Source organism: Trichomycterus rosablanca, chromosome 8 (genome assembly GCF_030014385.1).
Source record: "Trichomycterus rosablanca isolate fTriRos1 chromosome 8, fTriRos1.hap1, whole genome shotgun sequence".
Lineage (NCBI taxonomy): Eukaryota > Metazoa > Chordata > Actinopteri > Siluriformes > Trichomycteridae > Trichomycterus > Trichomycterus rosablanca.
The window spans coordinates 38439561-38456589 of NC_085995.1; the positions used below are offsets into that span (position 1 = coordinate 38439561).

The window sequence follows — 17029 nt, forward strand, 5'->3', positions numbered from 1 at the left end:
GGACTAGAGGCCTGGGATTTAAACCCAGCAATCTTGGGTGCTTGGGGCACGCAGTAGTAAAACACTTTTGCCCACCAGTGCCGACGTCTTAAGTCTAAGATTGCGAGTGTCCAGTGATCTCTCTACATAGGTGCATTTTACATCATCCTACACTCCTGAGAAGAGGGCGTGTCTAAATTCTTAGATTCCTTAAAATGCTCCTACTGAGGTGCTCGGTGGGTAGCACCGTCGCCTCACAGCAAGAAGGTCCCGGGTTCTATCCCCAGCTGGGGCGGCCCTGGTCCTTTCTGTGTGGAGTTTGCATGTTCTCCCCGTGTCCGTGTGGGTTTCCTCCGGGTGCTCCGGTTTCCTCCTACAGTCCAACGACTGTATTCGATATCACCTTGTACATTTACATTTTCAGCATTTAGCAGACGCTTTTATCCGAACTGACTTACACGATGAGCAATTGAGGGTTAAGGGCCTTGCTCGGGGACCCAACAGTGGCAACTTGGTGGTGGCGGGGCTTGAACCGGCAACCTTCTGTAAATTTGAGAACTGATGGATGGAATGGAACCAAAAGTGTAAAACATGACGTTAGAATCCAAATAAACAAACAAACCTACTGAGGTGCCCAGGTAGGCAGTAGGCAGCTCACTGGGTTTCCAGACAGAACCAGTGATTGGCTCATCTCGGAGAGGGAGGGTCGAGACGGAGATCGGTGTGTGACTCTCCATGCGCTATACGGCTCCTCGTATGAACCCCCCTCGAAGGTGAAAAGAAGCGGTCGGCTGCTGCACGCGTGTCGGAGGGGGGCTTGTGTTAGTTCACAGCAGTAGAGGCAGAAATACAAATCGGGAATTGGGTACGACTAGATGCCCACATTGGCTCCAGTAATCGGAAAACTCTTTACAGGTTGATGTGTTGTGTTGACCAGGTGTATGAATGGTTGTGTGTTGATTTCAGGTATGAGGTGAACTTCCAGGATGGAATCGACTGTGGAGGTGCCTACGTCAAACTGCTCTCCCAAAGCCCCGACCTCAACCTGGTGAGAGTGCTTAGCGCGTTGTGCTTTTCACTGGTCGGATCATAAATAAAACCGCTAGTATTTATTCACGCTGCAGAACCTGTTTTATATGGTGTGAGGTGGTGCCGCTTACCCAGAGCATCGCAGACCAGTCCCATTTACCACTTACACTTAATTCTGAATGACCCAGTTCGTCGCTTTCCTTTTGATAAATTCCTTAAATCATTAATAGCTACTGCCGCCCCAGCCCTGATCGAGCTCTTACAGAGCGCAGTATCATGTGGGCAGAGCCGCCTTTCTTGCAGACGCCTCGATCAGTCAGAAAAGGCCGCACTTGCACGATGAGGAACGCTGTTCAGCTATTGTCCCTCCCCCGAACAGCCAATCTGACTGGGTAGGCACACGGCAGGCTGATATCAGAGCTTGAGATCTCAGTTCTGGTGGGCTAGTGTGTTTTACCGCTGCGCCACTCGATCCACTGACCTTTCCAAAGTGCTGCCAATGAGGCAGATTTCTGTTCATCGTTTAGCTCGCCGCTCCGCTTGGTATAAACGCCACAGTAAGCAGCAGTTCGTGCCCAACCTGGCGATGAGGAAAAAAACCCGTAATAGTCGCCTTAGGCTTGTGTTTACGATGAAAGAAAATAAGCAACGTTCCTCTCGCCCCTCTTTTCAGGACGAGTTTGTGGATAAGACCCCCTACACCATCATGTTTGGACCGGACAAGTGCGGCGAGGACTACAAGCTGCACTTCATCTTCCGCCACAAGAACCCCAAAACCGGCGAGTTCGAGGAGAAACACGCCAAGAAGCCAGAATCAGACCTTCGCACCTACTACACCGACAAGAAGACCCACCTCTACACTCTGGGTAAGTACTACGGTCCCTCGGTTAGGTCTTCGTGCTGGGTGCTTTTGTTCCACGCCCGTGGTGTAACGCTGTGTTATTCCCTGCAGTGCTGAACCCCGATAACAGCTTCGAGATCCTGGTCGATCAGACGGTGGTGGGCAGTGGAAACCTGCTGAACGATGTGACTCCTGCGGTCAACCCCCCCGCCGAGATCGAAGACCCCGATGACCACAAGCCCGAGGACTGGGACGAGAGACCCAAAATTCAGGACCCGGACGCAGTCAAACCTGAGGACTGGTGAGTGTGTCCGACACTGTGAGGGGGGGGGGGGGGGGGTCAATTCTTACATTACCAGCCTCTAAACTCCGTACTGTTGGCAAATACAGTGTATTTTTTGTTTTTTAAATTGGATATTTAATTCTTTATCTTTAGCTTTTAGATTATATAATATTTTCTCATTATTTATTCATTTCATAATGTCTTAACCTTCCTGTATCTTAATTATTTGTTTCTTTGTCTTTGTATTTTAATATTTTTTATTGTAAAGTGTCCTTGGGTGTCTTGAAAGGCGCTTATTAAATAAAATATTATTATTTGTATTATTAATACTCATATGAATCAGATGTTTATTGTCGTGTTGCATTAATACTGCATTGGTATTAACGCTGATGCCGGCATTTAGGCTGCTTTTGACAGCGACAACAAGCTTCCAGCACAGCTCTGGTTGGATCTTTGCTTTACTTCTGTAGACCAGCAGTTCACATATCATTTATTATTAGGGCCCTACTAAATTCATGGAAATATGTGCTCAATAAATGGCAACTCGAATGGAACACACAAGCAAAAATGTATTGGGTGTGTTTTGACCGACGCACACGCCCTCCGATGTGTGTGTGCAGTCCTACCAATCCCTTCTTATTCTCCCATACTTTGGTGGATTTGCGTGTGAGGTCAGCTTCGCGTACGGAGAGCCGCGCCCCGATCCCTGCGCTCCTCCACTTTATGTACAGACGCCCAAGGTCCAAGGTCCTTACACGGCGTCGATAAACGAAACTCCTTAGGCCGGTCTTTCCAATTTTGTCTGCTTTTGTCCGGTAGCAGAGCCGAGATTTGTACCCGGGGGTTCAGACTCTCGGTGCTGGTGTGCTAGAGGATTATTCCACTGCGCCACCAGAAAAACGCATTGATCTACTGTAGTAATATATACAATTGGCCATACCAGTCTTATGCACCAATGCGTATGCAAATACCTTGACACCCATTTCCATAATTCATAATATATAATTCATTTCTTTTCATAGGGCAAGCAGTGGCCTAGTAGTTAAAGGTACTGGACTAGTAATCAGAAGGTTGCTGGTTAAAGCCACACCACTGCCAGGTTGCTGCTGCTGGGTCCTTGAGCAAGACCCTTAACCCTCAATTGCTCAGACTGTAACTGTAATGTAAGTCGCTTTTCTCTTCTCTTCCTGTTAGGGACGAGGACGCTCCCTCCAAGGTCCCTGATGAGGACGCAGTGAAGCCCGACGGCTGGTTGGATGACGAGCCCGAATACATCGGCGACCCCGATGCCCTCAAACCAGAAGACTGGTAATTCACACACCAGCACCACCAACACCTGATAGATCAGAATAAAGCAAGGTTGGGAGGGGGGTGTGTGGCTGATACAGTATAGCCTTTGGGACGGTGCACTTGTTGGTGATGTAAAAACCTTTTTCCTCTCTGGATTCTTCCCCCTTTATCTCCAAATTTAGTCATTTCCAATCCCCGACTGTGATTCCGAGGCACGTGTCCCTCTGACATGTGTCCAGTCTGTGGCCACTTCTTATCACCTACCAGGGGACGTTCATTTCACCACCTGGGTGCTAGTTTTCCCCTTCTATTTTCCGCAACCACTACCTGTCTTATGTCCTCTTATTTCTTTTTATAGGGATGAGGATATGGATGGTGAGTGGGAGGCTCCTCAGGTCCCCAACCCCGCCTGCGAAGCCGCGCCTGGCTGCGGAAAATGGGAGCGTCCAGTGATCGACAACCCCAACTACAAGGGCAGTTGGAAGGCACCCATGATCGACAACCCCAACTATCAGGTAACACTTAGAAATCCATTCTTAACTGAATTTCGAAACGTGTAAGACACTGATGGTGGAAATCTGTATAAACGTGCACGTTTGCTCTCGTTACAGGGAGTGTGGAAGCCCAGGAAGATCCCCAACCCGAACTTCTTCGAGGATCTGCACCCGTTCCGCATGACTCCCTTCAACGCCGTGGGTCTGGAGCTGTGGTCCATGTCCTCCGACATTTTCTTCGACAATTTCTTCATCACGTCGGACCGTATCGTGGCCGAGCGCTGGGCGGAGGACGGCTGGGGGCTGAAGAAAGCTGCCGAGGGAGCTGCTGAGGTACCGAATTCACTCCTTTTCATTCGGTTCATCTCGTTATTAAAAACAAACCTGCCTCTTCTCACCTGTGTATTCTCAGCAGAAGCGTACGTCCTCCTTATAGCACTAGAATATGCAAGACTAATGACCAAGCGCATCATCCTGATATGTACAGACTCCAAATCGCACGCCCACAGCCGAATACCCCAAAGTCATCGAAATACAGAGCAGCATAAAAGAATTCTCAGATGAAAAGTTTGGTATTAGGTGCCGGATACCTGGGCATTGTGGAATGTCAGGGAATGAATAAGAGGAAGAACTCACCGATGGGCGTCAAACCCTTATTAAGAACTGCATTAAAAATAAAAGTGAATTCAGTTCGGGAAACAGTGTAGACTGGTAATGTGGGTTTAATGGTGGGTGATACCACCAATATTATCTTAGTAACCTAAAATCGCACTACCTTCAGCACAGGGGTGCCCAAACTTTGTTTGTTGGGGTCCAGATGGAGTAAAAATATGCAAACACGGGCCACAGACTCTTTTGTAATAAAATAAACACAAATATACCAGACATACTTGATTCCTAAAAATAGACTAGACTTCCTTTTTATGTGAGTGACTAATTATCTGTGTTGTGTAAACTAAAATTTTGCCAGTTTCACTCACCAGTTTATAATCAAGTTGTAGCCTAGTGGTTAAGGTACTGGACTAGTTAGTAATCAGAAGATCACTGGTTCAAGCCCCACCACTGCCAGGTTGCTGCTGTTGGGCACTTGAGCAAGGCCCTTCACCCTCAATTGCTCAGACTGTATAATGTAATTGTACTGTAAATTGCTTTGGATAAAGGCGTCTGCTAAATGCCGTAAATGGCGACTTGAATGAAACGCACAAACGAACAATGAACTACAGAAGATTTACCCCAACGTCAGAAATAAACCAAAAATACACGATAGAAATCGTACAGACCAGGTTATCTACACTGGATGTAGAATAGGCCATTCCAGTCGGACACACCAACACTTAATATTAGAAGAGCCTGTGGTCCTTTCTGTTTGCATGTTCTCCCCGTGTCTGTGTGGGTTTCCTCCAGGCGCTCCGGTTTCCCCCCACAGTACGAAGACGTTCAAGTGAGGTGAACTGGAGATTCTAAATTTTCCATGACTGTGTTTGATATTAAACGTGTGAACTGATGAATCTCGTGTAACCAGTAACTACCGTTCCTGTCATGAATGTAAAATCATCATAAACAAACACCTACACCCATCACCATAAAACACATCCTGAATGAATACAGTGAAAGACAAAGACTACATGTGCTCAATACAATCAAATACACGTTTACACAAGGTAATACCACAATTATTGATTACATGAAGACATGATGTTAAACCGCTTAATCAACAAATCATGAAAAAAAAAAAACTGAGACCTTACATATGAAGATAAATAAAACTAAGATGAAACAAGAAAGACTAAGACTTTAAGAAAATTAAATAAATAAATACTTCAGTGATCCTGCCATGAATGTGACCAACGTGTTAACATGGCGTTAAACCATAAAATAAACAAACAAACAAACAAACAAACAAACACAAGGTAATACAGAAATAATCATCAAATTCCTCAATAGTATAAGACTAAAACATGTATATAATACGAGACCAATGAAACTAACATAAAACACCTAATTAAAACATAAAATTCCTGCCATTAACATCATAAATATGATAACATGGTGTTGTAAAAACAATCATCTCGTTCTTAATGCTTATTCTTCTCTCCACGTTTCCATACATAATTGTGAATGAAAATGTTGTTTTTTTTTTTTTTTTTTCAAAATATCTTTGTGATTTTTCTTTATTTTTTTCGAACAGACACAACAGTACAACTGTACATTATCCCGATGCACATATACACATACACCATCACCCTTCCAATATAAATCATACAACAATACATGTAAAAAATACATAAATTAATTAAATTAAATAAATAAATAAAAATAATAATAATAATAAATAAATAAATAAATAAAATGAATACATAATAATAAACTAAAATATAATAAATAAAATAAATAATATACATACACATACAATGCCAAACATTTCACAATGTTCACAGTTTGCAGATTCTTATTCAGTGAGATTAGCATTTTTATGTCATTATAATCATGTACGGTTCCCAGAGATTGGTAAACTCTCTGTTTGCCCCTTACAACGTAAGTTAGTCTCTCTAGTTCAATAGAGTTTGAGAGTTCTCTTATCCACGAAAATTTTGTATTAATATTCTATAAATAGAGTTTTTGAAACATTTGCTCAGTAGACAATAGAACTAAAGCAGTTCGACCTTAGTGAAAGTCTCTAAATGCACCACAACTCTGCACCACATGATCCTGCAGAAATCTGGACTCGTCGGACCAGTCTGTGCTCCGATGCCCGGTTCTGATGCCAGCATGCCTAATAGTGGAATGTCTGGTTCCATACAGAGGTGGAGGGTAGAATGTAAATGGAATTGCTTTATTCAAATATATTCATATATCATTATATGTTTACGTTGGTCCAGGGTGTTTCTGCCTTACGCAGTGTTTCCTAGTGGAACCGGACCTCCCGCTACCCTGACCAGGATAAAGTGATTGATAAAAATGAGGACTAAATAAGACATTGTAAGAATCCTCAGTGTGCAGAGCAGTACTGAACGTATTTACCTCAGATCATGTGCTGATGCAAAAATATCTTAGTTTGTTTGTAAACTTCAGCTTTCTCGTTCCTACGGGGATCGAAACCGGTCGTTACGAGTTTGTTTGAGAGCGAGAAGAACGTCAGAAAACCAGGTCATTGTTGCGTTTTCTGTTGACGGTGTTATTTATACAGCAGCTCCAAAAAAAAACGAATAACGGTTAAATAAACTAGCAAAATATTTAAAGAGCAAAACGGATCGTAGCTTTACAGCTTGTCTCCTCTCCAGCTGGCATCGGTTCAGTCTTTGTATCCGAAACACACACACACACACACACACACACACACACACACATCCAGCATCGAATCACACTCCACCTGCTTCACTGGCCTGTTATGAGTTCACATCTGTCCACATGAATCAAGAGCTGACCAGTGAGACAATCAGTTATGTTATCTAAGTGTTATTGGCTCACGAACCTCCACTAGTTACCCACACATCATCATAGATCTGACCGATCAGACAGGCTTGGGCTCAGAATCTGATCATTTAAGGGTCATTCCTACAATTCGGTGCCTTTTGTGTCCCCAGTACTGATCATTGTATTTATTAAGTAAATTTTTTTTAAACAATACAAATTTCATAAACATCTTACTGAAATAATTAACGCTTTCAAATACTAAACACAATGTTTTCTACCCTCCCCCCCCCCCCCCCCCACCCCCCAATAAAATGTATACATGCTGTTTTTATCTCTTAGATAGCAGAGGTTTTCCCATGGTCCCCAGTGCTGTACATTCTAATTTAGTGATGATATATGAGGTTTAATCATGAAAATCTCTCAGTCTTTCATTAATGTTTAAAAGCTTTTGCTTAAGTTCATCTAAACCCTGGATTTTTTTCTTGATTTGATTTTATTGCTGATTATGAGGGTTTTTCACACGTCCCTCAAGTTGCCGTCCACCCTGTTATTTCTTACTACTGTCTCTTAAAATGAAGAGCTGTTTTACATACTGACAACATTTTTGGATGGAAAACAACTGTGGAAGATGAGCGGCTTATTAAACTCCTCATTTTAATGTTGTTTTTTCCACATTTTATCCTAAAAGTCTAAAATGCTCAACCATAACATGTCCACCCTGTTATGGGATCTATGAGAAAAAGCAAAACGATTCGATCATTTTAAAGATAATCACACTAAAAAGCAGAGAATTCTTTGTCTGAATTCACTTTTATGCTAGCATGGTTTTGCTCACTCGCTAGCTAATGGCTAATTTTTTGTCAGAATGTCCACCCTGTTACGACCTAATACGTAACAGGCTGGACGTCACAGTGTATACGAGGTGCGTGTTTAATTTAGCTTGACCAATATTAGTTTAACACGTCCTTTTTATCACAAAACATGAAAAACAAAGAAAACCAGTCTTTCATTTTCAAAAAGTTTGAAGGTCCAAAAGGCACCGAATCCCAGGAATGACCCTTAAAGCAGAATCGGCTGAGATTTCGGTCACCCATGTCGCCTCGTGTTCACACCGGCAGCACCATCATTGCCAGCATTTGGTTGAATTGCCAAAAAAACAGTGGCTTAACACAGTACAACATCCTTCACTGTTTAGTATCTACTGAGCATATAGGGAAAAAAAAACAGTTTGATCACAAATCAAAAACAAATCACACAAGTCAGACGAGTTCCCGCTAAAAATAAAATCCTGGAGGGAAATCTTTTGTTTATAAATTTAATTCCTGCGTAGTCAACAGACCACTAATACATTCCCACATCAAGGAAAAATGGCAAGTTGAATGGAATTCTCAGACCACCAACAAAGTCAATACCAAACCAAGAACTCACCAGGAACGACACCTAGACCAAACCATACACACAAGATGCAGAACTGGCCACACCAGGGTAACCCACCAATACCTGGTAAAAGGAGAAAACCCACCAACATGTGAAACCTGCCAAACACTTATAACCATAAAACACATTTTGATAGAATGCCCTAAATACACAAAGGAAAGAGAACAAGTGCACATGCCTGAAACCATAAAAGAAATCCTTACACAAGACAACACAAGAACAGTATTAACCTACCTCGCAACCATAAAAATATAAAATATAAAATGGACCAAATGATAAAGACAAGATATTAAAAAAGAAAGACAGACATATAATACCTAGTTCATGCCATTAAATGACACACATGTGTTTAACATGGCGTAAAAATCCCAAATAAATAAATAAATACATTCCTGCGTAGTCCATCACTGCCTGTGCAGTCAACATGACAGGAAAACTGCGATTGCGCAACCCTCCTATTTCTATCCGGACCTGACCATGCAGACACCCGGCTGGCCGATAGCACCGCTGTGATCCAAACCCTGGATTCTCAGCAGTTATGGGCTAGCAAACTTGAAATAAAATCATAAATGAATAACCAATTTTAAGTATTGGACAATTATAAGACAAAACCAAGTTGCTAGTAGCTAATTCGTTGCCGCAGTAGCAGGTCAGACACGCTGTGCTTTTTTTTTTTTATCGTCACTTCACATGGTTCTTCTCAGAGACTCTGAAAGCTGCTAGTTGTTAGCTTCTTTTGTCTTGAAACAGAAGCGCGTGGAGACACGGTTTACAACAGGAAGCTCTGAAAGAAGCTCCACTGGCTTGCTAACACCACTTCCTTTGTGTGCCATTGTGTGAATGGGAGGTGTGCAGAGGGCTGAGACGTGTACAGGCCGAGCGTGGGGGTGGATGGATCTGAGGTGCAGGGTGGGTGGTGAGCAAACGTGGAGGAGATTAGCTGTATTTGAGCAGCGGGAATGTTTGCGAGATCCGGCACCTGAACACCCCCCCTCCCCTCACTAAAGGTGAATTCCAAACATGCCAGAAGTGGCCGGTTAGAAGGTCAGCGATGTACTGAGAGGTCCAGGAGGTAGATTTGTGACTCTGTTAGGTATGTGTACAAGGTCGTGTGCTGGATCTTTATATTTACGTTCCCCGAGTAAATAAAAGCCAGCCGACCAGGGCTTCCGTTTCAGATTTGGCTCAGATGTGACCTCGTCTGGTTCTCTTTCCTTTGCAGCCCGGACTGGTGAATCAGATGGTGTCTGCAGCAGAGGAGAGACCCTGGCTCTGGGTGGTCTACATCCTGACCGTGGCTCTTCCCGTGGTCCTGATCGTCGTCTTCTGCTGCACCGGAAAGGTGAGAGTTAGAACACGGCTTTATGTCCCGTAGATGCGGCGGTTATGGAGATGATCGTGAGCTGAACTGTAATGTTTTGTTTTTTTACAGAAGAATGCGGCCACGCCCGCTGCCGAGTACAAGAAGACCGATGAGCCCCAGCCTGATGTGAAGGACGAGGGTGAGGGTGAAGAGGAAGAGGAGGAGGAGGAGGAGGAGGCGGCGGCAAAGGATGAAGGTCAGACTTTTAAAGTTTCTATTTTATAATTGATATTTTCATAGCAAGTCCTTCAGTACTCAGCAGTGGAACAAGCGTCAAGAAAATTGTAATAGGGAATTGGCAATGATTAAATGAAAGATTTTACTCCCAATTCTCCCGATCTCTGCTCATTTTCTGTACAGGAGCCCTGTGCATCAAGTAGGGCTGGGCGATTTTCACGATTAATTCGGTTAATCAGAATGAACGTTTTCACCCGATGTTAGAATGTGACAATCGCGATTGTTTACATACTTTATATTTTTACTAAAATACCAACATGACACGAGGCAGAAACTGACCAGACGCTCGCGGAATATAAATCAGGGAAAGTTTAATATAAAAAGGCAAAAACAGGGTACAAAACCAGGTCAGAGTCCAAAACCAGAGGATAAACCAAAACAGTAAACGGAAGACAACAAGGGTTATACACGGTAACGGTTAGATTCAGCAATAAGGAGCGTAAACACGATCGGTAAAACGAGACACAAACAGAAGAGTTTCATTAAGATTCACTGAATCGAACACCGCTGAACTGAATCAAAACTCCGGCGCCGATGAGCGCGATCAGGATTGGCTGACCGGGGACATGTGACGGTTCGTGGAAACATGGGAGTTGTAGTCTATATAGTTAGAAGCAGAACGTGCCCCCTCCATCCACCCCCCCAATCACAAGAGGACAAAATCAAAGCTGAGCTGAGTGATTACTTCACCCCCCCTCCCCCAGTATAGATACTGATACAGACTCACTCAGTGGTGGAAACAGCACAGCACAGACTCGTGTTTCTTTTAAGAAACCTGTAAAGAACTTTTTTTTAGTCCTTTTCCTAATGTAAGGTTTTGCTGCACATTATTTAAAAAAAAAAGAGTTGTTTGTGAGCTATTCTTATAAAGCATATAGATAATTCAGATTTCCATTTTGTTTTTAATTATTGTGATTGTTATAAATTTTTAGATCCTTAAAAGGATAATTATAGGTGGTGGTGGTACTATTTTTGCACTTCTGCAGTCATTTTAATTTACAATGCAAAAAAAAGTAATCTGAGTCTTATTTCAGTTGCATTATACAAGAACAAAAAAAAATCGAAATCGTAATCGACAATCGGTTATAATTTTAAAATAATCGAGATTTTTTTGGGGGGCAAAATCGCCCAGCCCTAGCATCAAGGTCCTTACACAGCGTTGATGACCAGAACCCCTTAGTCTGGTTTTTCACACCCAGCAGACTGGAAGGCAATTGCGCCTGCTAGTGGGCACCCAGCCGTCCAGTGTCGGAGCCGATATTCGAGCCCGGGAGCTCAGAATCTTGGTGCTGGTGTTCTAGCGGATTATCCCGCTGCACCACCTGGGTGCTCTGATTGGGAAAGTTTGGTTTGATTTTCTGACACGGGGAGAACAAGCTAAATTCCTCACTAAGGCAGTGATGAAGCCCAGGTTCTTAGGACCTATGTTGCTGCAGGGGCACCCACAACAAACTGCCCAGGTCTAGTTCATGAGGTCAGACTCGGTCATGATCAGACTCCTAATTTACCAAACTCTGAGGTCAGACTCGGTCATGATCAGACTCCTTGTTCACCAGACTCTGAGGTCAGACTCGGTCATGATCGGACTCCTAGTTCACCAAACTCTGAGGTCAGACTCGGTCATGATCAGACTCCTTGTTCACCAGACTCTGAGGTCAGACTCGGTCATGATCAGACTCCTAAGTTACCAAACTCTGAGGTCAGACTCGGTCATGATCAGACTCCTTGTTCACCAAACTCTGAGGTCAGACTCGGTCATGATCAAACTCCTTGTTCACCAGACTCTGAGGTCAGACTCGGTCATGATCAGACTCCTAAGTTACCAAACTCTGAGGTCAGACTCGGTCATGATCAGACTCCTAAGTTACCAAACTCTGAGGTCAGACTCGGTCATGATCAGACTCCTAAGTTACCAAACTCTGAGGTCAGACTCGGTCATGATCAGACTCTTAATTCACCAAACTCTGAGGTCAGACTCGGTCATGATCAGACTCCTAAGTTACCAAACTCTGAGGTCAGACTCGGTCATGATCAGACTCCTAGTTCACCAAACTCTGAGGTCAGACTCGGTCATGATCAGACTCCTAGTTCACCAAACTCTGAGGTCAGACTCGGTCATGATCAGACTCCTTGTTCACCAGACTCTGAGGTCAAACTCGGTCATGATCAGACTCCTTGTTCACCAGACTCTGAGGTCAGACTCGGTCATGATCAGACTCCTTATTCACCAAACTCTGAGGTCAGACTCCTTGTTCACCAGACTCTGATGTCAGACTCGGTCATGATCAGACTCCTAGTTCACCAAACTCTGAGGTCAGACTCGGTCATGATCAGACTCCTTGTTCACCAAACTCTGAGGTCAGACTCGGTCATGATCAGACTCCTAATTTACCAAACTCTGAGGTCAGACTCGGTCATGATCAGACTCCTTGTTCACCAGACTCTGAGGTCAGACTCGGTCATGATCAGACTCCTTGTTCACCAGACTCTGAGGTCAGACTCGGTCATGATCAGACTCCTTGTTCACCAGACTCTGATGTCAGACTCGGTCATGATCAGACTCCTTGTTCACCAGACTCTGAGGTCAGACTCGGTCATGATCAGACTCCTTGTTCACCAGACTCTGAGGTCAGACTCGGTCATGATCAGACTCCTTGTTCACCAAACTCTGAGGTCAGACTCGGTCATGATCAGACTCCTTGTTCACCAAACTCTGAGGTCAGACTCGGTCATGATCAGACTCCTAGTTCACCAAACTCTGAGGTCAGACTCGGTCATGATCAGACTCCTTGTTCACCAGACTCTGAGGTCAGACTCGGTCATGATCAGACTCCTTGTTCACCAAACTCTGAGGTCAGACTCGGTCATGATCAGACTCCGAGTCTGACCTCAGAGTTTGGTAAATTAGGAGTCTGATCATGACCGAGTCTGACCTCAGAGTTTGGTGAACAAGGAGTCTGATCATGACCGAGTCTGACCTCAGAGTTTGGTAAATTAGGTCATGATCAGACTCCTTGTTCACCAAACTCTGAGGTCAGACTCGGTCATGATCAGACTCCTTGTTCACCAAACTCTGAGGTCAGACTCGGTCATGATCAGACTCCTAGTTCACCAAACTCTGAGGTCAGACTCGGTCATGATCAGACTCCTTGTTCACCAAACTCTGAGGTCAGACTCGGTCATGATCAGACTCCTTGTTCACCAAACTCTGAGGTCAGACTCGGTCATGATCAGACTCCTTGTTCACCAAACTCTGAGGTCAGACTCGGTCATGATCAGACTCCTTATTCACCACATTCTGAGATCAGAACCTCAGACCTCTCTCTACGTGGTGATGTGAACCCCTTCTGAGGTTCATTTCCACTCAGCACCATTGTTAATTAGTCTCATATGAGTGTTAATGATTCTGATGATGGAGAGTGAAGGACTGTGTGTGTGTGTTTGTTCGTAGACGATAAGCCGGACGCGGAGGACAGTCCTGCAGAAGCACCTGAGGAAGAGGAGAAAAATGAAGATGCCGAAGATCAACCAGATGAGGTAGGTCAGTGGTTGCATTACGTTTCTAGATACAAACCAAACAGCATTCAACCACTTGGAATAAGAGCAAAGCAGCACCTGGATGCCTTAAACCTGGATCTGAACAACTCCACACATAAACGAACGGCCTCCCACCATGGAAACTCAAAAACCAAACATCCAAACTTATATCGGGGATGGATACCCATCCCGTACAGTCATATACACAGGCTGATCCAAAAATCCAGAACAAGTAGTAGCAGCAGGAAGGAAATCCTCCCATTACACAGCTCAAGCTATACAGCAGAAGCCCATGTCATCCAAACGGCACTGATATTGACAGGACTTACCTCTCGATGGCTTTAATCTGCATCGACTCACAGTCATGCCTGCAAGCAACACCCAATCATAAACAAATTCCTGGAGAAGATACAGGAACTTACCAATAAGAACCATGACGTATGAATGTGTTGGATACCAGGACGCCGCAGCGTGGAGGAAATGAAAGAGCAGACCAGGTAGCCAGAAAGGAAATAGGAAAGCAAGCAACAGAGCATAAACACCCGCCTTCAGATGCAAAACCAATAACAAACGGCTATAACAGAATCAGATGACGGGCCGAATGGGGTGGCGAAGCACAAAACAGCTCCAATATAAGACGGACGAAGCGATAACAAACAAGAAAGACTTTATATATGATCCCTTGTGACCCCCACAGGACCACCACAGAGCAGGTATTATTTAGGTGGTGCATCACTCTGAGCACTGCAGTGACACTGACGTGGTGGTGGTGTGTTAGTGTGTGTTGTGCTGGTATGAGTGGATCAGACACAGCAGCGCTGCTGGAGTTTTTAAACACCTCAGTGTCACTGCTGGACTGAGAATAGTCCACCAATTAAATATATCCAGCCAACAGCGCCCCGTGGGCAGCGTCCTGTGACCACTGATGAAGGTCTAGAAGATGACCGACTCAAACAGCAGCGATAGATGAGCGATCGTCTCTGACTTTACATCTACAAGGTGGACCGACTAGGTAGGAGTGGACAGTGAGTGGACACGGTATTTAAAAACTCCAGCAGCGCTGCTGTGTCTGATCCACTCGTACCAGCACAACACACACTAACACACCACCACCATGTCAGTGTCACTGCAGTGCTGAGAATGATCCACCACCTAAATAATACCTGCTCTGTGGGGGTCCTGACCATTGAAGAACAGCATGAAAGGGGGGGTAACAAAGCATGTAGAGAAACAGATGGACTACAGTCAGTAATTGTAGAGCTACAAAGTGCTTCTATATGGTAAGTGGAGCTGATAAAATGGACAGTGAGTGTAGAAACAAGGAGGTGGTTCTAATGTTATGGCTGATCAGTGTGCATTATGAGGCACTCGGGTGGTTAATATGCGAACATGTGACTGACCTGTGACCCACAACTGGCTGTGTATCTGTGTTTATCTGGATTCTCCTCCCTGTTTCACTTTTAAACTTGTGTTACAGCTCGAGCTTCTGAGTAATGGTGAGAATCAGAGTCAGCTTCTCCCAGGGAGTCTAAAACGCTTCTCGTAACGTGGTTTAATGTAGTAAAAGAAGGAGACAGGAGCACTAAACCTCTCTTCATTATTACTGCTCAGAAGTTCCTCCACTAATCACATTCCTCACTCGCTGTTTTAGTACAAGAAGTCACGTTAAGCCTTGTTTGCACGGCCTGAGTCGCTTTTACCACGTCATATCAAACAGTTCGTCTCATTGGAGGAGCCTTGAAAAGTGAGCGGTGAACTGGGTCAAAAGATCAGGAGCCCTAACGATGCAGACGACCCAACACTGGTCTGCTCAGGAATTAAAAATCAAATACCAAATTCAAAGATGACATGTAGCACTTTTTCAGATGAACTTTAGGGGGTTTGGCCTAAAGTATTTCTGTTAGGTGGGTAGCACTGTCGCCTCACAGCAGGAAGGTCCTGGGCTCAATTCCCAGGTCGGGCGGTCCGTGTCCTTTCTGTGCGGAGTTTGCGTGTTCTCCCCGTGTCTGTGTGGGTTTCCTTTGGGTTCTCCGGTTTCCTCCCACAGTCCAAAGACGTGCAAGTGAGGTGAATCGGAGATACAAAATGACCACGACTGTGTTTGACATTAACTCTAACATTAACGACTACCGTTCCTGTCATGGATGTAACCAAAGTGTGTAAAACATGACGTTAAAATCCTAATAAATAAATAAATACATTTCTGTTCATTCTCCCTCTCTCCTGCACAGAAACAAGAGGACGAGGTTCTGAGACGATCCCCGAGAAGCAAAACCAGAGCTAGAAAGGACTGATGGACAGAACTACTGCAGCCCCACTTAGTGTTGCCCCTGTAACCCCTTCCTAACGGGACCTCCTCCTTCCCACCCCACTCCTTCCCTCCTCGCCCCTCCTCGTCCTGATTCTAACGTTCCCGGGTCGTCTTCTCCATCAATAAAGTCACGAGAAACCAGACAGAAACCGACCGACAGAAACCGACCGCCTGGACGACACCGGGCCGCCGCCGCCGCCGAGGGTGACCACCATGACCCACCAAGCTTGTGATGAATAGATTAGAAACGTTCCCGTTTCCTGACTGTTCATGCTCATTTCAATTTAAACGCCCTGTCTGTCATGTTCATGGTTCCAACACACACACACACACACACACACACACACACACACACCTCTGCCTGTCTGGTTCCAGCGAGTTCCTATCTGGCAGCACTACAGCGCCACGCGTCAGGCTGGGATCTATCAAGGAGAGACGGAATTCCTGGGCCGATTCCAGAGTCCGGGACGATCCCGATCCTCTCAGCTGTATGTTTGGTGTTAGATGCTACGCTAGTATCTTCATCCTCTCCAACTCTGCTAATAAAATAACTCAAATCTTCCAGGCGCTTTACATGCGGGTCGTAGGAAATGAAAAGTATGAAAGAGATTCCACCCACCCATTCCACGAGGGCCGGGGTCCGTTTTTATATTTGATTTTGTTGTTTTTTGTTTTTTAGTAAGTAAGAACAGGCCGTAGTGGACGTTCATGCCTGCCGAGTGTTCACAGTAGGTTCTAGTGCGCTGCCTTAAGTGTAGCACGTGGACACGGTTTAGCCCATTCTCTTTTCTCTCTTTCTTTGACCGTACTGTGA

At 44.7% G+C, this 17029-nt stretch overlaps 1 protein-coding gene across 1 annotated transcript in view; it reads left to right on the plus strand.

Moving 5' to 3' along the window:
- Nucleotides 1-17029, plus strand: part of canx (calnexin) — a 30831-nt gene extending 13802 nt beyond the window's left edge. The window contains exons 6-15 of the mRNA XM_063000867.1: nt 946-1027; nt 1682-1874; nt 1961-2150; nt 3327-3440; nt 3781-3937; nt 4034-4249; nt 9990-10109; nt 10200-10326; nt 13819-13904; nt 16136-17029. Coding sequence (XP_062856937.1) covers nt 946-1027; nt 1682-1874; nt 1961-2150; nt 3327-3440; nt 3781-3937; nt 4034-4249; nt 9990-10109; nt 10200-10326; nt 13819-13904; nt 16136-16198 — 1348 coding nt within the window. The 3' untranslated portion in view covers nt 16199-17029. The remainder of the gene's footprint in view (nt 1-945; nt 1028-1681; nt 1875-1960; nt 2151-3326; nt 3441-3780; nt 3938-4033; nt 4250-9989; nt 10110-10199; nt 10327-13818; nt 13905-16135) is intronic.